This window comes from Symphodus melops (assembly GCF_947650265.1).
Source record: "Symphodus melops genome assembly, chromosome: 10".
NCBI classification, from domain to species: domain Eukaryota; kingdom Metazoa; phylum Chordata; class Actinopteri; order Labriformes; family Labridae; genus Symphodus; species Symphodus melops.
Window position 1 is genome coordinate 8793872 of NC_136700.1, and position 22135 is coordinate 8816006.

The 22135-nt window shown below is 38.7% G+C and overlaps 2 protein-coding genes across 7 annotated transcripts; one reads left to right on the top strand and one right to left on the bottom strand.

Annotated features, from left to right (window-relative positions):
• The first annotated feature begins 3000 nt into the window (after positions 1-3000).
• LOC306830755 (zona pellucida-like domain-containing protein 1) lies at positions 3001-6172 on the top strand. The gene is made up of 10 exons (XM_079354434.1): positions 3001-3109; positions 3199-3425; positions 3514-3698; positions 3787-3859; positions 3950-4047; positions 4129-4209; positions 4332-4503; positions 4599-4701; positions 5338-5367; positions 5568-6172. The coding sequence occupies exons 1-10, from the start codon at positions 3010-3012 to the stop codon at positions 5702-5704; spliced, it is 1206 nt and encodes a 401-aa protein (XP_079210560.1). The 5' UTR covers positions 3001-3009; the 3' UTR covers positions 5705-6172.
• Positions 6173-6730: 558 nt separating this feature from the next.
• sytl2b (synaptotagmin-like 2b) lies at positions 6731-21936 on the bottom strand. Of its 6 annotated transcripts, none has more exons than XM_079353884.1 (19): positions 21825-21936; positions 19455-19600; positions 18023-18183; positions 17265-17373; positions 16179-16227; positions 15957-16056; positions 15171-15878; positions 12469-14808; positions 11292-11405; positions 11163-11207; positions 10942-10997; positions 10727-10846; positions 9901-10070; positions 9581-9683; positions 9286-9447; positions 8978-9062; positions 8763-8865; positions 7562-7767; positions 6731-7365 (listed from the first exon to the last, which is right to left on the bottom strand). In XM_079353884.1, exons 2-19 carry the CDS (start codon positions 19553-19555, stop codon positions 7217-7219), a joined length of 4881 nt encoding a protein of 1626 aa, XP_079210010.1. In that variant the 5' UTR covers positions 19556-19600; positions 21825-21936; the 3' UTR covers positions 6731-7216. The 6 variants fall into 6 exon arrangements, with proteins under 6 accessions (XP_079210010.1, XP_079210008.1, XP_079210012.1 ...); XM_079353882.1 differs by having other exon boundaries at positions 10942-11036; XM_079353886.1 differs by lacking the exon at positions 10727-10846.
• Positions 21937-22135: the final 199 nt, after the last annotated feature.

A 22135-nucleotide genomic window follows, 5' to 3' on the forward strand; every position in this document is an offset into this window, starting at 1 on the left:
GACTATACTTTAACATTACGCTATTAGAAATGACTAATATGGATACTAAGTGACGTGTTGTATTAAAAAACAAACTTATTTGTTTATTCATATGAAGGAAAAAACTATGAAATACCATCAATATATTATCTCATATTTTTCCTTGGCATTTTTCTTTTATTGTTTCATGTTATGTACTGGCAATATTCTTCAAAGTAAGAATGTTTAAAATACTGTCAATGATATAAGGGCCCTAAAATCCAAGCATCTAGTTAGTCTCACAGTACAAACCTTTGGTCTTGTTGGCAAATTTCCAGATAAACACAATATCAGGGAAAGTGCGTCCTCGGCTGCATTCTTTAACAAGCACCCAATGCATGTACTGTAAACTGACTACATATTCTGTTAGATTTAGTTTGTCCTTACATACTCAACTCTAGTTCTAATCCTATGATTTTGTGTTACGTAAAAAACTCACGTAAAAGCCCCGCAGCAAACACAAATTATATCCACTGTAATAAATAAGATTAAAAGTGCCAGTTCTTAAGAATCACGTCTTCTAACGTGTGATTTCGTCATTTAAATTAAGCTGTTAATGATAAGCAGATTTAACAAGAATGTTCCCAAAAGGCCATAGATGTAAAGTGCCTAAACTTGTGTTAACGACTCACGTTAAAGCCCCGCAGCATGATCATGGGTCTTGACCCAAATCTTCCACTTAGTAGGCGTCATTAACTCCCAAGGGTGACTACATTTGAGTGTTTTAGGGTCCAAGTTTAAAAAAAAAAAATACCCCTTAGTTACACCGATGGCATGGCTTGCAGACAAATGCAATAGACAACAAAGGAGAGATTAAAACTGGCATTTGACACTGGACACCTGTAAAGTAATCGACCAGGCACCTTTTTCAGGCTGTATCCTCTCCTTGTATTGTAGTGCCGTTCTTCAGGGACCAGAGTTACTCAGGAGGCCCTCTCGTGTCATGATGCTTGACAAAAGACTTTGGATTTCTCTCAGGATAGGTGTGTCTTTGATTAGTTGTACAAAACAGCACAGAAACGTTCTATTTACAGTGTTTAGCCCGAGGACATAACAAAAAAAGCATTCATTACAAAACGTACACCCTGAAGAACAATAATGGGACATGAAAAGATCTCAGAGAAGAACTCTTGTGATCAGATCCCTGATCCCACTCTGTCCTCTGACTATGTAAATTAAAACTCTGTTTGTGTGTATACATCATGGTTTCCTAAGCAACGCCCATACTCAAGATGACATGCAAGGGTTTCTCCATTTCACAACATCATGAGCATTAATTGAACTTGAATGATCTTAAGCATGTACATATATTTCGTTACTAATGTAAGTTCAGAGCTAAGTAAGAAACCCTTCATAGACATGTCATAAGCATCGATGAGTGGCACAGTTTTGCTCAGAAAACTGTTCTTATTTCCCAAAACGTAGCAGAGGTGTTTATTTCAAAAGGGAGCTCATGTATCACTTGAAGTGAAGCACCCAGTTTTAGTTTCCTGTATCTGGCTTTAAATAATTTCAGTGGTGGAGTTTTCATATCTGACTGCAAAAATCATCTCTTCTGACATCAATACCAACACGTTATAAAACAGCTCAGCTTTGGACACATGGCATGGAAATGTATCACATCAAACTATCAAGCTTTTCGGTTTTCTTTCCCATTTGCAAGTCTGATTTTAAACTGCAAAATGTAGTTATCCTGAATGTTTTTTAATCCTTAGGGAAAAGTCTTGATATAAAATTTTCTTTATGCAATTGCTTAAGCTGATGATTTTCTTATTTGTAAATGTGTACTGAGTTTGAGTGTTTTTGTTGTTGATATTTTTGGTCAGTTCTCTATTGAAAAAGATCTCTGGCCAGGGACTAACCTGGATAAATAAAGATGAAATCCAACAAAATAAGAGTTGTTTCCATTTAAAACAGCAACTATTGCAATAATAAGGACGTAATGTCCATTTTGGGTAATTGTCTCTTTTAAGTGCAGATTAATTCTTAGGAAATTTCTTGAAGAAAAATCCCATTTAGCGTTTGAGTATTTAGACACAAATATGCGTCATGAACACACACCGCTCTATTTCATTGTATTGTCTTGTAACAAAAAGCCAGTTGTGATGTAAAAAAAAATTTCAAAAACTGATGCTGACAATCGACTGAAGCTAAACTGAGGTTGACACCTGTGTGAAAAACATGCTCATTTGAGATTGTTATTTAAAATGTGCTCGTACGTAGGATATTCAGAAAAATGGAAGACGTAAGAGGCCTAGATTATGTTACACTATTGTCTGAAACTTTCCCTCACACGCCTCCTGTGGACTTGACAGCATAAAAGGGGAGATCTGGAGGCTAATAGCAGGACACTGTATGAAGACTGCCAGGTGAGTCCCGTGAATCAATACATAGATCACTTCTTTGTTATTCGTGTAGTTTCTTTGATACATATAGATTATATATTATATTTTTACCATTAAATGTGTAGATTTTGTTTCAGTATCAATAACTGATATAATATTGTTGCATTGGACTAAGTAAGATTGCCTACTCTGTATGGCATACGATGCTGCAGTTTTGAACTTGAACTGATTCTGTTCAACTTTTAAGAAACAATCTTAGTATCTTAACATGATACATAACTCCTCTCTATGTCTAGTTTTCTTGATAAGCCAGTTTCAGGAAATGTTTGCCATACGTAAAACTATTATTTTCATTGATTTGACAAGTACTTTTTAAAAGTTCAAACATTTAGAGAAGTTGGTAACTTTGAGTTATGTTAAGTAACTTGTGAAAACAGCTATTTATTTTGAAGAATGAATTTTCTTTCCCTTTTCTTTAAAGCGTGCCACATGTGTTCTTTCAGTTAATCTGTCCCTTTCAACATATTTAGACATTTTCAACATTTTTTCCTTTCAAAGAACTTGCATTGTGAAAGAAGAATATTAATGCTTTGTTTTGTTGTTGTTGTGCTGTTTTTTTCTTCTTCTCAGAACCACACTGAGAACAATGAGACTGATCATCCTTCTGTGCCTGCTCGGCTTCGTTTCAAAGATGGAGGCCCAAATACCAGATGCTTGTATTACGAGCCCAACAAACAGAGCACCAGGTCTATGGAATTTTATTTAAAAATTGTCAACTGAAATTTCGCACTTCCATTTTTTGTTTATCTGTATTCTCCCTTTTTATGTTTTCCAGTAAACTCTGACATTATTGTTACCTGCGGCACTGAGTACATGGACCTGGCCATCTACATTTGTCCCATTTACCAAGCACTTTACAATGAGTCTCTGATGGCCCTTAATAGTCAGCATGACACACCTGAATGTTTTGGTACTCCTGACTGGAACGTTGAGCCACCAGTCTTACGATTCAAATTCCCTTTAAACACAAGTGCTGTCTCAGCATGTGGCAATAACTTTGAGGTATTCTTCTCAAATACCCGTCTTATTTTTTACAATGTAGATGTCAGGGATTTCATTGGAGCTAACTTTAAAAATGTTTTTCCGACAGATTATCGATAAAAAAGGGACTGGAGCCTTTGCAGACATCTCAAAAGTCCAGTATGCTAACGTCTCTGGCATGGTTACCTCTAAAGACCCTGGTAATGGCCCAATCACCTATCGTGAGCAGATCCTGTACATGTTCTCCTGCCTTTACGACATGCAGTATCTCCTGAACAACACTCAGTTAGCTGTGTAAGTGGTTTTGGATTCTTAGATTAACACATACTGTTAGTTTAATAAACCAGAGTTTTGTTATGTAATATTTTCTTGTTTTATACAGATCTGGAGTAAATCTGGCCATAAATGAGAACAATGGCAGCTTCGTCAGCACACTGACTATGGAGCTGTATGAGGTAAGACCGCCTCTTTCTTTTAGAATTAGACAGATGTAACAATATTTCAGAGCTTCATTCTGGTCTTAATTTTTTTTTTTTTTTAAACAGAATGAGCAGCACACAGAGATAATGACCTTCCCACAATCTGGAATAAAATTGAAGACTAAAATTTATGTTGCAGTTAAAGCGACTAATCTCACAGATAGGTAATTAAGTTTGGAAAGTTTACATAAAAAAAAATGCAATTAAAGGAAACATATTTTAAAGCCATCTGTCTCTCTTGAAAGGTTCAATGTGTTGCTGGATAGATGCTATGCAACAACAACACCAATTCCCGATTTTGTCACATACTATGACCTCTTTGTAGGGTGAGTTACGTACTGTATATGTGCCACACATAACAATACCTACCAACTTAATTCTTAGCTTTTAGCCTAGTCTTTGTATTTAACATGAGGAGTTACACTTCTTGTCTTTTTCTCCTCCCCAGGTGTGATCGTGACGCACAAACTCAGGTGACTACCAATGGTGTGTCGCAGACTGCATACTTCTCCTTTGAAGCCTTCAGATTTGTTGAGCACAAAAATCAAACAGTTTCCACTTTCTACCTGCACTGTGTCACAAGACTCTGTGAGGTGTCCAGCTGTAGTGCATTGTTGCCTGTGAGTAACAACTTTTAAAATTTTGAAATTAAACAAAAGTGTGAAATGTGGATAAATTATTTTGCTTGTCTTTTTCCCCCCATTTTCTTTAACAGGCCTGTACAAATATTGGAAAAAGGAGAAAAAGAGAGGTCGAAGATGTGTCAGGCAATGCTACAGTCACCTCACATCTCATTGTTGTGGGCAGGAATACCATTGGTGCGTCTTTAAAACAACATAAACCAAAGGCTAGGGGTACTAGGGGCCCCAAATGAAATCTCACTAGCCACCACAAAATCCTTTATTATGATTGGGCCTTATGTTGAATTCTAGGCTTTTTATAAAAGCCAGCTCATAGTTTTAAGGGTGCAGGTCTTTGCAACTTCCCTAATTAGAATACTGTACATACTGTACCTAATTTCTTGAGTCCTTGAAGAATTAAGAATGTAGACAGATATGTTGTCAATGTCTTGTTTTCTTACAAAGTTGTTGATAAGTGCAGACAGAAGGTGTAAATAAATCCTCTTCAATCAGGTGTTTGCACACAAACTTCAGGCCACCCCTGCACAAGTCAAAAGCTTTTTGTTTTAGTGGTTCAATTCTCTTTTAGATAAGACTTTGACTAAAATGTGCCATTACTTATAAACTATACATTTATATAAATACTCCAAATTAGAAACAGAACATTGCAGGTTTTTTGCTCAATTTAGCAAAGAAGTTTCATAAATGTAAACCCTTATTTGTTATTTTGTTTTATGTATGGATTAAACATCAAGTTAAACTGTGTCATTTCTATTTTAGGAAAAAAACAAAAAGTAAAAGCTGTTAACCAAGCTTTTGTTTATTTTTTTTCAGGAGAAGCCCAAACTTTCGCAGCTCCTTATGGTAAGAGTTTCTGTTATATTTGACTCATTGAATGTACTATTGTGGAAGGGAGCAGTGAAAAGCTGCAAAAATGCCTCTGATTAACTAATATCAAGCACTGTGACAGTAAAAAGCAACATTAATGAATACCATCATTTTGTAATAAAGTTTGCTTTGAGGTGAAACATCGTCATAATTTTTCTCTTCCCTGATCATTACAGGTACAACAACTGAGAGCAACTACAGCAGCCCTGTGGTGGCTGTAATTGTCTGCATCGTCATCCTTACTATTCTCCTTGTTACCATGGCTGCCTACTTTGTGTTTTACATCAAAAGGAGAAAACCAATTATTCAGTAACATGTCGTGACTAAATGTGGACTCCCTTCACCGGTCTTCAAGTGTATTCCTTCATCATCCCCCAAAGGATGACCATTATGTGTACAAGAATAGTAATTAATGTCATCAGAAACCAATATAGATACTGTATATTGCAATACTACTATTTAGCGTTCATACATCATTATACCGATGTAATCATCCTTTCTATAGACTTACAATTGTTTGATCAATATGATTTATATATTTTATAAATGTGGAGATGAGGTCACTTAATCTGTAAAATATGTGTGCATGAAGTGTTATGTTGGTGGTTTTGTGAGTCATACTGCAGTATTTAATAAATGATGTCATCTCTTGTATTCACTTAGAAATTGTGTACTTTACAAAAAACTTAATTGAGAATTATGAGAAGTACTCGTGTGTTTTTCTTTTATAAAAATATCATCAAACATTCACATTTACCTTGGCCTGATTTGTCAAGTTGGAAATTCACCGGACAACGTCACGAAAACAAAAACTCATCTTGTCCATTTAGTTAGAAAACAAATGAAATGCACTTAATTTCAACAGCAAACAAATATACAGAATTTAAACATTAATTTATCAGGAGTGTTTTTTTGCTAAATGTTTGAATTGTTTATCTTGCACTGAGCCCTAAAATTCCCAAAAAGAAAAAAAAACAAAGATATCTTGTGCGCACAAGATGGAGTCATACACATAACCTTGCTGACACTTAATTCTAATCCTGCTCTTTGTACTTAAGCATGATGCAGTCACACAACCTGTCTTTTTATCCACCTAGGTGTTCAAGTGACTCATAAAACAAGGTGTGGCTCTATAGGATGTCTCACTGCGTCTACCTGCACTGCGTCTCAAGACTCTGTGAGGTGTCCATTGATTCACTTAAGTCACAACATTCACTTTACTATCTGCGGGTCTGTTGGCCTGACCTTCTGTGGAACAGTTTCACTATCACTACTGTTCACTTTAAACTGCTAATAACTATTCCTGCATCTGTGGATAAGTAAGTGCAAAAGACACATCTTATCCTTTTTATTTTATTTTCATTTTTGAATGGCATCTTCTGTAGTAATTGTATACTTTTAACACATGTTCACAGCTGATATATAAATGAAGTATGAGTGACATGAGTCATTAATGTTGTAGTTTATCAAGAAATGTATTCATGAATTGAAATACATGTTTAATAAAAATGCTTGACTGAAATCCAAATTTAAACCTCATGGTGGCGCCAGAGGTGAACTCAGGAGATTATTATGAACAGCAGGGGTCACCATTTGTGCTAATGTTTACATACAGTATTTGTTACAAATCATTGAAAACTTGACCTGAAAGTTAAAACATGTATGAAATCCATAGGTTTCCTTCTATCACACACACTTGTCTAAATTAGGAAAAAGAGAAGTCGTCTTCAACAGTTTTTAAAATGCACTGGAACAATTCATTTGTTATTGTGCTTTCAGCTCTTAGGAATATACTTTGCTTGCCTCATAGCAGTTTGGTATGCTTTTACTTATTTGAAAGTTTGACAGAGTTCAGCATTCTCAATGGGAGTACGTCCTCCACCCATTCATTGGGGCTGGCCTTCATGCGGTCCCAGAGTGTTCCCTCGTACAGGGTCGAGTCCATCCAGTCCACGAGTGCTCCATAACTCCGGCCTAAAGGGACACACACACACAAGGATTAAAAACACACATGTATATACTTAAAGAATACTTACACAGGTAATAACATACATCTCAGAGTTTTACTCAAATACTGTTTAAGGTGAGGTAAGTTTATTAAAAGTTCAATATCAAAACAGTGGTTAACAAACATTTTTTGGGGGGATGAAAAAAAGTGTATATTTCTGACCTGTTCCAGGTCCAAGCCTCAGGCCTCCCAGAAGGTTACTTGCAAGCCTGTCTCTGTCCCAGACGGTGAGCTCCACACAGGCTTCATCAAGATCCGCCTCTCTGATGCCATCATAGACCATTGTGTGGTTAAATACAGGGTTTACTGTCCTTCGCAACACACGTGTCTTCTGGCGACTCTTTCTACTCGTGTCTGGCAGCACACAGCTTTAGGTTGGGGAAAGGAAAACATGTCACGAGTCAGAAATAGATAGATCAATGTTTTTCTTTTACACCTCACATTCAGCAGCTGGTTAAAGGGGTTAAATTGTAACTGGATTTTCATTTTCAAACGCTGCCTGCCTGGGAAGAAACTGGTTGCTGCCACTTTGACGTCTTGTGATGTTTTACACATGCATACCTTGTCTCAAAGTTTACATTCCCACTGGACACTTCAAGGTTAGTCACTCATTTTAAAGCCCTCACTCATCACCTGTTCCTCTTCGTCCACACAAACACAGAAGTATCCTGATCTACAAGTCTTTTTCAGGTCTGCTACTTTCGTACATTCATCAGTCAGAGGAGCACAAAAACTTACAGACTTTGACTAAAGAACCCTTTTTTGCTACCTGCTCCAAAGATCCGAACTGAACTGCGGATAAAGGCGTTTGAAAGTTTGCTGCTCTCTTTACTAAGCACAACTTACAAAAAGACCTGAAACGTAACCAGCTGCTCTCATTGGATGCTTTTAAGCGAAAGTGAAATGGCTTTTCTGTTTTCTGTCTGTAGAAGTTCTTCTAAAATATTTATGTAAAATATTTGCTGAGTAAATGTGTTATTATGTATGTTATATGTATCTTTTAATATTTCATGTATCTTTATTCTCTTTATGTGTGGTTGGTCGTTTGTGAGATTGTGCTGCTGTCTGTCTTTACCAGGACACTCTTAATGAAGATATTTTTAATCTCAACAAGTTTATTCCTGGTAATATAAAAAGATAATATATAGATATCTCTAACAACAATCTTGGGAAATATTCTTGTTCCTATTCCTGCAAAGAAAAGGATAGGAAGATACCAATGCCACATACAGTATGTCCTCATGATAAGATCACAGCCACGGTTAGCTTAGCTAACGAACAAATCAATCTCTGGCAATAAAGAATATGTCCTAAAATGCAAAATGGTTTCTTTGATTAAAATGTAAATGTATTTTGTACATACCACTTCACATATGGGTCAATAGCGGTCCTGATTAGAGGCAGGTTCTTGCATTCTTTCACCCAAATGTGAATCTCTCCTGTATTTTGACTCTCTTTCACAAATCCTATTGGGAACAAATGGAAAAAACATGATGGAACTTTGTCTATCACATGTATGGTATTTCTTATAACTGAAACTTCATTTTGTTTTCCCACTGTAAAGAACAGTCTTTAGACCTGAGCTGTGGCTGATCTGTGGCAGGAAACGTATGGCCAGTTTCATCTCACCCCAGCCATTTGATGGTGCTAAAGTGGGCGTAGTCTGCAATGTTTGACAAAGAACACATCAACAGTGGATCCGACATCCACCGTGAAGCTCTAAAATTCCTTTGTTCACAGGTTGGACAATAGCTACAGAGCTTGTGATAACACCCTTTACAAATACAGCAGGGAAAATGAGCAGTTTGACCACATGCTACGATAACCATGCTGCTATTTGATAAGAAAACAAACAATAAAGTAGAATGTGTGTGTTCTTCTTTTACCCTTCCTTTCAGAGGTAAGTAGTTCATGTGGGTGTGGTCGAAGTCCCACTTGGAGAGGTCCAAGTCTACCTCTCCCAGGAAACTGTTCCTGCCAAAGGTGTCGTTATGCCAAACAGAGAGAATAAGCGTCTGGGTTCTGAGATACTCCATGCGAACTCGATACTGTGAGGACAAGAGAGAGCGAACTGCTTTTGTTTGCCAAGCTGCCAAGAATTACACGTTACACTTTGGGAAAGTATCTGCCAACAAAAAAAAAATCCATTTAACTGGCATTGTAATATCAGCGAATTCTTACTCTGAGGATCTCGTTGAAAGATGGATTTAGTGACTTCTTTTTTACGGATGTTTTCCTTTTTCCCAGATTGGCTTTGTCAGGAGCCAGGTAGCTTTTGACATACCTTCACAAGGCAAACAAACACTATCACAATAATTACATGTGAAAGTAATCACTGTTACTGGCCAAAATATACTGTGAATTACATGCTGACAACTGGTTAACAAATATTCATCTCTACAAATTGATAGAATTGAATGTGCACACTGGTCGTGACCTTGATTAAACTGTGGAGGGAAGACAAAGACCGGACTAAATTCTACTACAGATACATTACTCACGGATCTGATCGGCCCCTCTTCGGGTCAACTGCTGCCAAGTTGCTGCACTTAGACACAAAGATGTGAAACTCTCTGATTTTTTGAATGTAGTTGATGGAGAACTGGATGCTTCCTTGAACCTCCACATTGCCAAAGTCAGCACTGCACATGGTCATCACACTTCCACTAAGCTGTGAGCATGGAACAAATAAGCAGGAAAACATTTGACATTGTGAAGTGCAACTGGAATCATAACATATAGTTTCTTCTGGAGTATTTGAGGCAGGTGTTTTTTTTGGAAGGAAATCTAGTTCATCTTGTGAAGACAGAGGTTAATGTCAAAGATAATAACATCGCTTTAAAAGAACCTCCACCAATTTTAGACATTTAAAAGACTCTTAGGGTGTGTAGTAAAAATGTTATAAATGGCCTTCTTAAATTCAAATTATAGCTGCTCCTAATAACAGAACACACTAACATTGACCGATACTTGACATATGGTGCATTGTGGGTAATGTAGATGCCAGATGACCTTACAAAGAAGCTATCACTGGTTCTACTGCACTGGTTTAGTCCTTAGCCGTACATCACAATGCTAATCGTTGGGGTATTATTTAAGTGTTTGTGCGTTACAAATGTGCATCCCTCCCTACCCTGATGGGAGGGTCTAATGGGGTTAGAAGGCTACTGTTAGGACACTTTTATATAGAAAATGTTTAATATATTACTACAGAATGTGAGACAACATTAACGGCTAGGTGATTAAAATAAAGCTAAAAAGCCAACAAACAGTGCAGTGTTAGAGGGTAGTATGAGCAAGCAGGCATGCTGTTAAGTGTGAACATACAGAAGACGACAGAGACGCCCTGCCAGAAGAGCTGGTGAGGTTAGTGAAGGAGTCGTTGGACATTAGGCTTCCTCTGTGGTTATGATTCTCATAGTTGGAATCAGTGTCAGCGCCAACGTCCTGAAACACAAACAGACTGCACAAAAAGCTCTGTGCAAAAGAATGCAGGGCAAACTTTGACCTTTTCGGCTTAAAAAATGCATCGAAGGTTTTACCTCCTTTTGTAGGAATGAAGGAACTGATTTGCTCATCTTCTTCAGGTGCTCTGGGTCTGAATAAATGGACGAGGAAGGTGACGGGATGGATGAAACTGAAGAGTGGTAGATTTGGAGGCAAATGATAAAAACAATCTGGACTAATTCTGACACTACCCTTAAATATTTGATACTATATAAGACTCAAACACTTGTAATGAAAAGAAGGAGGCGAACGTTACCATCACTAATGCGTCTGTCAGAAGGTTCTTGCCTTCTTTCTTGTCCTGTGAGAGACAGTGACCATAAAGCACAATCAAACACAGGATCTGTAAATATGTATAATCTGACTTGAAAGACTTTAAACTCACTTGGTGACAACGATCCTGTGATGTCTTCCATACTTTTAGCTAGGTTTTTAGGCCGTATTTCTGCTCGTCTCAATGCTTTTCTTACCAGGTTTAGCTTTTCATCGTCATTTTCACCTGCAGGTTGAGGGAAGAGAAAAGCATCAGCTGGGTTTCTTTGACTTACAGTGATGCTGCTAAATAAATTATCCACGATATACATTCCTATTATGAATCATATTACCCACTTTCAATTTCAAATTTAAACTAAATATAATCAATGTAGTCTTTAATGTTACAAAAACAATTCTCTGACACAGCTCATCAAGGTGAGCGTAGCTGCAGCTATCATTAGTTTGGTTTGTTTCTCTGATACTAAAAGGTCTAGACTTAAAGAAGACATAATATGAAAAATCGGCTACTGAGCCATAAAATGTGAAATGCACCCATCCAGTCCTTTGTTTGTGGTTTACATAAGTCTTACAACACAGAGAAAGGTGCTCTGTTTCAAATTTGCTCAACTTGTGACATCACAAGTGGGTTCTTGTAAAGCCATACCGTCCCCTCCCCTGGTATCCCCACCCATGGACTCCACCCCTCGTCTAGAGCAAAACTTTTGCACAGGTACTCATGTTGTAGTTCAGTAACACATTTGTGTGTGTGTGTGTTTCAGTTTAGTAAGTGTGTCACCCATCCCACAAATTAAATACCGTCAGCTGACTTCATATGACAAAAGTGTTTACAGAGATTTGCTTCTGCAAACACAGATATTCCGACACGGACCTGATATCAAGGATACAACTGAAAAAAACCCACAATGATGATGATCATCTGAACGAGATCAACTCCTTTTACTACATTACCATTGTTAGCTTTCTCTGGAAAACGTCTTTAGTTAGATAATACCTTATTTTGTTTGGCTACCTACTGACATGTATCAGTTGTTTCATGTACAGTATTTTAAAATAATTATTTATTAAAAAGTTCCATAAAATTGATATTTTTACTTTCAGAACACCAACTTTAAACTTAGTTTGTTCAATGTTGCGATGAAATGTCTTGTATAGAAGACAATTGCAGACAATGACAAAACAGGTTGACATATGGGTTGGGTTGCAGGAATAGCAAGGTCACATGCAAATTCATTTTAGACGCAGTTTTAAGTTTGCTGTAAATCACCCTTAACAAAAAGAGAACTCACGATTTGAACTGTTCCTAGAGAGGGACCAAGTTTCTGACATGCTGCTTACAGAAGAGTCCTGGCCTGTGTCTGAGCTGTAGGTTGCCCACAAAGGGCGATGACTCGTCTTGCTGCCCCTCCTGCTGTAATGCTCTTCAGAGCTCACCGGCGTGCTGGCCCTCATTGGCCCATCAAGATCAAACTCATACTTACTCTTACCCTCAGACCCCTCATTCTTAAGATTTGAAACCAGGGTGGTGTGGACACTGGTTTGATCTGTCATGCCAAGATAATGCCGGTAGTCTGTGGGAACATACGCTCGTGCCCTTGGAGTCAGAGACTCATTGTCCACTAACGATCTTGTCGCCATTCCACCTTCTTCTGTGTTCAACCTTGGCTTCCTGCTCTGAGAATGGACAGGGCTGACGTCCATTTTAAGCTGCAGTTTATCTTTTTCATCAGGAACACTGAGAGCAAACATGCTAATGGCGCGACGCATAGAATTGCCACGACTACTTGAATTGCTGAAGCTGTCTTTTCTACTCTTAGGAGAACGAGGTTCTTTTCCTGGACTGTTAAGGGGTTTAGTGGATTTCTCCTCTCTGTTGGTTCTCTTCTCCGTGTCTTTGAAATTTTTAGAGTAGATCTTTTTGCTGTCATTTACTGCTTTCGACCCCATCTGTTTATCATGAGGAGCTCTTGTTCGATTCATAGGAGAAGATACTTTTTTGACTCCAGGTTTTGTTTTCTCGAAGGCTGATGAACGGTTAATCTCAGTATCACCACACTTAAACTCCTGAGATGTCTGCTGAGGACTATTTGGCTCTTTTCTTTTTGGGCTTTTGGGTTTTTCAGAAGGAATTGATGCCTTAGCATCTAATGCTGCCTCATCCCAGAATTCACGAAGAGTTTTAAACTGTGTTCTGCTCGTGCCTAGACTTGGGGACGACTTCTCTAACCTCTGATTCAACGGAAGAACAGTAAAATTTGGAGTATTTCTTTTAGAGTCTTCCTCATCGCTGCTAAATTCATTCCCTATTGACCTCAGGTCAAATTCAGATTTTGTGAATCTTTTATTTAGTTTTGCCTGATTTGCACCATGAACAACTTTGCCTTCGCCAAGAGCTTTAGGTTTGAACATGGGCTTGGTCATCTCCTTCTCCCAGAATGATCTGAGCTGCTTTATCTTAATTGCAGTCAGTTCTTGAGGCGGTAACCCATGTCTGTTTAGGTGAGGACTGTTAAGTCTTTCTTTATTAGGCGTAGTCTGCATGGGTTTTGGAGTCACGCATGACTGCATGCCGTCGTCCTGAGTGTCTTTGCTCTTCACATCTACACGCAAATCTCTTTGCATTTTGGTGGCGGTTTGTACATCATTCAGTTCATCTTTCTTTAGGATCTCTTTTGGTTGACAAATACTGTCATGTTGTGGATTTGGTTTGACCAAGTAGTTGGCCTCAGACTCTGGACTGAGTAAAAAATCAATAGAGTTCCTCGGCTTTGGACTCAAGCTGGTTCCACTTAAAATCTCAGGGTCTGAGCCTCTCCTGTCAGCTACCGGAGGATTGGTTTCTAACTTAATGTCAGTGGAGTTGTATGTTGGGTCATGATGGCTCATTTTCTGTGAAGTATCAATCTCCAGACTGTCTCCTTTCTGGCTGTTGATTAAGTTATCTTTGTCTCCAGTGCCTTTCTGTGGGCTGATTATCAATTCTTCTCTTTCGTCCACATGATTTGGTGCTCGCTTGATTATTCCAGGTACACAGGGATTATCAGACACTCTGTGTGTTTTGTTCGTTCTCTCTCTGTTTTTCTCTTCTGGCTTTTGATCCTTCTCTCCGGGCTTATTGGAGTTGCTGATAAGTATTTTTGGACCTGAGTTGTTTTTCTCCCAGAAAGATTTTAGATTAGAGATTTGGGGTGATTGGCTTTCGTCCATATTATTCTCATCTCTTGGTGACTGCATCCTTTCTCTGGTTTCCTTCTTCGGCACTTCCTTTGTTTTGGTCACTCCTTCAGTGCCTGTGACTCTTACTTCTTCATCCTCATGTGGCCTTCTTTGTACAGAACCACTCTTCGTTTCAATTATGTCCTTCCTTTGATCAACATCCTCAACATCTTCCATGTGCTTGTTGGAGCTCTTTTTCACCTCTGGACCATCATCTGTGTTCAGCCAATCATTGCTGTCTGTGCTACGGTTGAACCAGTCCAGCACCTTTGCAATGGAGTCCTCCTCATCACCAGTTGGACTGGTGGCCTGGGTGGATAATTTAAATGTGTCGTTGTTATTTGGTTTTGCCTGTGTTTTCAGATCAGACTTGTCAATAAATATGAGGTCGTATGATATTGGAGGGTCTGGATCTGAAACAAAAGATAATTAAAGACATTAGGAACTCTTCCCCTTTCTGTTTGGACAAGATTTGTTTTTATCTCTGATAAAGGCCCCCTATTTATGAACCAAGACCCAATCTGTGCTTATGCGAACAGCTCTGTGAGGCTTCACTTTAAGCTAACTAATGACATGCTTATGATAGTAATTCTAGCCTGTTAACATGCTAACATTTGCTTTCAAACATAGCATAAAGCTGGAGCTTTTGGAGATGCCATATCCATATTCACCAGCCCATATCTGACCCACATGTGCCCCACATGGGTGTGTTGACAGGGTTGTTACAAAGTTTTTCCAGTCCAAGCCTTTTTGTATTACCTGTAAGTGAACTCACCTGCAGTGCTTTGTGGAAGGCTTAGATCTCCCTGCGTCGTCGATGTTCCCACACTGCTGCAGTTTTCTTGTTCTGTTTCTTGAACGTTGCTGATGTGTTTATTCACCGCATACTTAACTTGTTTCTGATCAATCTGTTCATCGCTTTTCGGTGGGATGTTTCTGTCAGTGGAAGCATCACTCCTCATTGATGTGGCTGGACTAGAATCCAGCAAGTTTTGAATTGCAGCAGAAGGATAGGAGAGTTTCTTTTTGGGGTCTGAAGAGTTGTCCAAAGAACCGTCTCTTCTTAAAGAAGGTGTGTGTTTTTCTCTCTCTGGTCTAGAACTAGATGAAACTTGTGATATATTACAGAATGGTAGCTGGGAGTTTCCATTGAGAGATTTGGATGGCTGAGTGGAATGAACTACTTGATCAGAATCCTCACTTTTCTGAGGCAGTTCATCAACGTTTTTCTGATTTGACTGGTCGGAGCTTCCACTGAGCCCAAGCTGGAGGCTCCTGGTCCTCGGGGCAGGAACAATGCCTGCTGACCTGACCTGTTCATCTAAAACAGGCCCGTTGTTTTCTGTCTTTATCTGCCTTGAGAGAAATGTCCTCTTCTTTGGCACGGGCCTGAAACCGACAGATGAGCCCTCTGAAGTGACAGAGTCTCCTGAGGTCTGACTGGACTCTGCTGCTGGAGGACTTTTCCGTGGTGATCTGGTCTCTAAGGAGAAAATGGAAGCAAAACTCAGTCTAGGTTATAGATATGTTTATAGATATGATCTAAGTTGTTTTTTCAAACCTGTCTCAGATGTCCCCTGATGTGAACTGCTTGCAGTGTCATTACTATTTGCAGGGGGCTCCACAACAAGGGAAGCACGGTTGAAAGGGTTGTGCCTGGGCTACAATGGAAATGGACACAATGATTTAAAAAAAAATTTGTTTACATTGTAATAACTTGTTATTGTAACAAGTTTGCACCAACAAAAGGACCGCATGTATCATTTCTAGCACAATCTCCTACCGTTCTGGGTGAGCGAACGTCTGAATTCAGATTCTCTTTTCCCGCACCACTGAAGAAAAAAACAATTCAAGCAACGTGTAGTAAGGATGAGGAATTCAAAAGTAAAACAGGGACTTAAAAGTATCAGGTGAGGTCACATAGTTTGCCTTCTTCATACTGTAGAGTGCATTACAGGAGTTTACTGACTTGTTAACAGAGCTGACATTAAAGAGAAAGATGTTAACTCAAACTAACAAAAACCAACATAGAGCCTGAACAGATAAACTCACATCTCTGGGATTATGCAGACGAATGAGATTTATATTACTAAAATGAAACAAATGTATTTTATTGACTGAATATAAAATGCATCTGATGCTATATTAAAAAAATGGGACTGCACTGTAAAACACTGGCAGAGTGCAAACAGAGTTCAGGCAATCGCATACTCGAGCTTACTGTAAGTCTAAGAAGCACAGAAGCTTGGCAAAATCAAATATTGATCCAACCTGTCGCAGGAGGTTGTTAAAAGTGGCTCAGCACAAAGTTACTGAAACATACTTTTTGTTTTGTCTGCTAAAATGAAGGTAATAAGTTAACTGTTTATCCACTTCAAAGGGAGGGGAGAACTTGTGATTACCTGATTCTTTTGAGCTCTCCTTACCTGAAACATTTACACATTTTTTATTACTGAGATATCTACTGAGTTAAATGCTTTGCCCTACTGCCTGTTTTCCATAAAGACATCAGACCACATCCTGCAATGTTGTAAGTAAGTAGCAACTAGCTGTTGCTGGGTTATAAAACTGCCATGTTCCTTGTGAGCAGTAAGCACCGCCTATGTTTACACAGGCTGAGTCACAAGACAGCAAACACACACACTGACGCACACTGATGGAGAGGGAAGACGATGAGCTGCAATTGTATTTCAAAACACTGCATCTAATATGAATGGGCACGTTGTATATATTTCAAGGAGAGATGCAGATAGTATGTGTTGGAGTCATAGTTCAACACAACATGCTCTTGGCCACATGGAACAAAGTGAACACTGCAGCAGGTAAATGGACAGAAGAATGAGCACATCTCTGTATAGGTGTTGTTTACTTGTTCTCCTGTGGCTGCAGGGTTTCTAAACATCTGGCAGGTTTTGGTGGAGCTACGATGTCTGACCCTCGACTGCTGGGTGTCTTGGATCGTTCGCTTCTTGGAGAGTCTGCAGAAGACAGAGGGATAAAGACCATGAATCCGAATACAAAGTTGAACAGCTTCTAGTTTGGGGTAGTTCTATGGTCGATTTCTGTCTCATTCTCTTAACCTCTGAACCTTGAACTCTTAGCCACACATCCATTCTTCTGTTGAACCTTAGAGGTTGTATTTTGCACTGGAATCAGATTTAGCTATTTTGGCCTGGTACTGTACAGTATGTGTTTCCATAAAAGGAGATTGACTCCAGTTTTTCTAGTATATTATCATCCATCTGTCAATAATGTTTTTTTTGTGATTCAACATTTGTCATATTTAAATCATATATCTTCCACTAGCTTTGCTGCTTCCGGATCTTCTTCCCCTCTAAAACAGTGAACTGGACAAGCATCTGCAGCGGCGGTGGATTTAAACTCTGGTTTAACCCCATGAGCACGTCAGTCTTTTTTTTAAGACAGTACACATCTAAAGAATTGCGAAACAAATGCATGTATTTTTCACCTACTGCTGGGTAAGTGTTCAAATTATAGTTTGTGACTGAAACAGGAAGAAACCTCCACAGAGAGTCCTGAGGTCACAAATGGAGCTGGATTCTTCCCTCGATCACAACACGTGTGCGTTAAAACAAACCCTTTGTCAACAGTACAGCTCAAACACACCTAAACCAGCTTTCCTGGGTTTCATGGAGGCCAGGATGATTTCTGAGCCGTGGATCTTGTCCATGTGCCTGCGAGACTTGGCCTCGTAAAACCATTCTCCGGTCAGGTACTTCTTCTTCGAGTCAGACTGTGAGCCGGTGTTCAGTATTTTGTCCAGTTTCCTGAAGTGGAAACACAGAGGAGACAAATACTTAAGTTGTTGTGTTTTTAGATGCAACATGTTAATCCTGACTAGAACGAATGGAAGTTATTAAACACACCAGGATACGGTGCCTCTCTAGCCCAGTGGCTACGTACACTTTGTTGTGAATAAACACATAGAAGACAACGCTTAGTTTAAGCTGCACTGAATAGGGAATCTGACACCATTTGACTTCGGTTTAAGCTGCACTAATCTCTTATTATGAGGGGGAATATAAAACCAAAGAAACACAAAGAAAAGAAAGGAATCAATGGAATGAAAACATTTCAATATACTTAGTTTAAATGGTGCAACCCTTGTTGTTTTGCTTTTATTCTTCTCTACAGAAACTCACTTTATTTATAATCTAATCCAATTCCTAACGCATCAATCTTTTCTTTCTAAATCTCCTCTGCATTCCACCACTTCATTATGAGCCTTATATAACAGTTGCACATGATCTTTCTAAAGGAAGGAATTCAGGAAAACATTTCCATCAAGTTCAAAATTGAATCAAAGGCATTAAAATGAGCACTCATCTTTCCTCTCGACGGAGAGCCGTCGCGTGGTCATGTGAACGAAGGGTAGCACATTATCACAGGCTGTTGGCTTAATCCTTTTACACTCGACCGCTTGAGACACAGCGAGCATTCAAAGAAGAAAGTTCGCTGGCCAATTCCATTTAAAGTCTTTGAAAAGAACATTGTTTACAAGTGTGGTTTGGTCCTGAGTCAGAAAGACGTTTCTCCTTTTGTTTTAGGACATGGGAGAGGTCAGAGGCAAGTCTTGGACATACACTGAGAGGAAAGTGTAAAGGTCCAATACCAAGCTGAAACACGCAAGAGCTGTTACGTTTCATTTATGTGTCGCTATCAGGATCCAAATTAAAACTCTGAGGTCTTCACACTCTTCACAGGTGAGGTGTTGCCCATCATGGAGGCCTTTCTATTCCTGTCCTCCAGAGCAGCATGATCCTCACCCCTGTGTGGCTCTAATCTAATTCCCTGTTTCACATCGAGACCTCTCAGCGGCCGAGGCAGCGTCTGTATCCAGACAAGCTGTTATTGTGTTATTCTATTACAATCGGATGGTTGTCATGTCAAACAAAGGCCTCTTCTCACGGACCAGGCGATGGACGCACTTATTGAATCAATAAAATCACATTAGCTTGAATGTCAGCTGAAGTCTTTCTGTTCATGTAAAAATTCCCAGGTTGTTTGAGGATGGTATAACTTGATTACATATTTCTACCTGACTCTCTCCTCCTCAGCCTTCTTCAGATCGGCGTCCCTCCTCAGCACCGTCATGATCATCTCCTGCTCCTCCTCCGTCAGGTGGCTTAGGTCAATCATGGTTGTCGATTAAATCCAGTAGCAACAAGTTCACTCTGTCACATCCTGAAAAGGTTAACTAACTTTGTTAGTTCCAAGGGAGAGGGAAGCCTTTCAAAAAAATCATCAAAAAAACAAAAAACAAAGACAGGAATCACATGACAGGAAGACTTAAAAGACCAAAACCAAAGCACGCCATTCATACAGAAACATTGAGTTACAGTGACTGCCATAAAACACCATTCTGATTGAAGATGATGATGAAGTGTCTCTGTGAAAGTCATTTCATTCAGAAACAATTGAAGCGCTTGAAAATATATACAATGATGAATCTGCTTTTGACTTGTTTAGCTGAAGAAGTGAAGTGCAGACATGGAGGGAGTAAATGAAGATTTTGAGGTTTCAAGACTAGAGTAGACCTTGTTTCAAAGCTGGCCTTTGGTCACATAGTGAGCAGATAACTGACGAGAAGAAAACACAGAATGCCAAAAATTGTAAAAGACTGATCAACGACACAATATATCAACAAACATGACGTGGCATGTAAAAAGAGGCTATCAGAAGCTTGCTTTTCTTAGTGTCAGAGAATAGAAGTGAAATCATCATATTTAATCATAAATTGACTTCGGTCCAAAAGATGTAGAGATGAGTAAAAATGGCAACCGTGTTTTCGGTTTTGGCTATGGAAAGTCGAAATCGGCTGCTGGCCTGGTAAAATCCTTAAAAGTTAGCATTTGGCTAGTTTTATACTTCCATCTCACTTAAGTCTGATTTTTTTTCTCTCTTGTTTTGATTTGACAATTAAAGTGTCTTTACCGAATATGATCTTGCATGATAACAAATTCTAGCTCATGAATAAAATCTAATATTAAACCAGTCTGTCTGAACCCAGATGGCTCATTTTAGATGTTAGCGATAATGTCTAAAAAAAACAACATTTTTGCTCTCAGATGGCTTCATTTAAAGAGGTCCAGATAGATAACATTATCTAATAGCAATACAAAATTTGAGAATGAAAACAGATCATTAGAGAAGAACTTTCTTTTGCTCTTCTTGTAATCACACCAGATTCGTGGTTTTTTTAAGGGCCTGGGCCCTGGCTTGGAAAAGTTTTCTCATGTGTTTGCATGTTTACTTTGGGAACTGGTTGTCTACAAAACTTGACTTAAGAGTGACAACTCTACAAACAAACCTTCTGAGCATGTATTTGTTCCACTTTGTTACACAAAACTTGACACTCAAAACAACACTGTCTTGTCATGTGAGCCTCACTGCTGCTTTGGATTCTGAGATAAAAAAATTGTTCTCGTTCTTATCTCAACTTTTTTTCTCTGTTTACCTGAAATCTAATTTATGTGATAACATGGTTATGTTGTCAAGAGTTAAATGTGGCTTTTTATGGAGCCCATATGGCTTGTTTTTGAACCACCAAGAATTTAGAACAAGTTAAGTTTCCTCTGAGTTTGGCTATTAATAGTTTGAACTGTTTTAAAAAGGCTTTACTTATTTATGAACATCTCACTGTACCATTCAGATGATGTATTTTGATATCCCTTTTTTTAGTAGCAGTCTTACTTACGTCTTTAATTAAACCTTACTCCAGGAAGAGACATTATTATTAAACAAATATAGGTATATAAGTGTCAGACTTTAAAAGCTGTAAAATGGTTCATGCCGGGGAAGCAGCCTACTTTAATAAGGTTATTTTCACTTAACATTACTCATTACTGCTTTAAAGTGCATTTTGGGCTTTAATGATTTTAAGCTCCATAGGTCTAATACTTTATTGTGTTGGATGGTGGAATCTTTAGAAATGCATTAGGCCTTTATAAATGAAGGTTGTCATATTTCTGTGGCATCACTTTCCAGCTTGGGTAAGTGACGAAGCATTTCCATAATTACGTCATTTCAATAATAACAATGCATTTTATTTGAAGGTGCCTTTCAAAACTCTCATGGTCACCTTACAAAGCCAAGACAAAGACAGCAAAGTTACAAAGTTTAAAACATTTAGACGAGCTAAAATGGTACAAGGACACTGGGTTTATCAAAACATTGAATTTAAGGTGATATTTAGAAAAACAAAATAAGGTTTGACGCTAAGTAGTGGATTTGTAGTGTAAGTAGCAAACACGTACAAAAATGCAAGTAATGTAGATTACCCAACTGATAAACACGTCAGTAACATTTCCTGACTGTATAGAGAGAGAAGAAAAAGTTGGTCACCTTTCCCCCTTACATCTCTTTGAAGTGACCTATGAAGTACTTCAGTATTTGACATGTTGCCTACCTCAGGATAACTGCAGGTTCGTCTCAAACACCTCTTGCATCGTCAAATGTCGGTTAAGAAAAGTGACGAGAAAGTAAAAAGGAAGAAACTTTCCACACCTCCATAAATCTGCTGCTGCTCCTCCTGGATGAGCGGTACTCCTCTGACAGCAGCTGAGAGGTGGAGAAGGAGGATGAGGAGGAGGAGGGCGGATTAGTCTGCTATGAATGAAAACTAGCCTACCTGACGTGCTGCAGAACCGAGAGGAAACAGACAACTGAGGGGGTAACAATGTTTCCTCAGTTGATACATTTTTAAATAATGACATTTTA

Coding starts and splice junctions, on each gene's coding strand:
- LOC306830755 (XM_079354434.1), top strand. CDS start 3,010: ATGAGACTGATCATCCTTCTGTGCCTGCTCGGCTTCGTTTCAAAGATG. Junction 4,210..4,331: donor TACTATGACCTCTTTGTAGG/GTGAGTTACGTA, acceptor TCTCCTCCCCAG/GTGTGATCGTGACGCACAAA. Junction 4,504..4,598: donor GCTGTAGTGCATTGTTGCCT/GTGAGTAACAAC, acceptor TTTCTTTAACAG/GCCTGTACAAATATTGGAAA.
- sytl2b (XM_079353882.1), bottom strand. CDS start 19,555: ATGATTGACCTAAGCCACCTGACGGAGGAGGAGCAGGAGATGATCATG. Junction 16,057..16,178: donor ACGTTCGCTCACCCAGAACG/GTAGGAGATTGT, acceptor TTTCCATTGTAG/CCCAGGCACAACCCTTTCAA. Junction 7,366..7,561: donor GAGGCTTGGACCTGGAACAG/GTCAGAAATATA, acceptor GTGTCCCTTTAG/GCCGGAGTTATGGAGCACTC.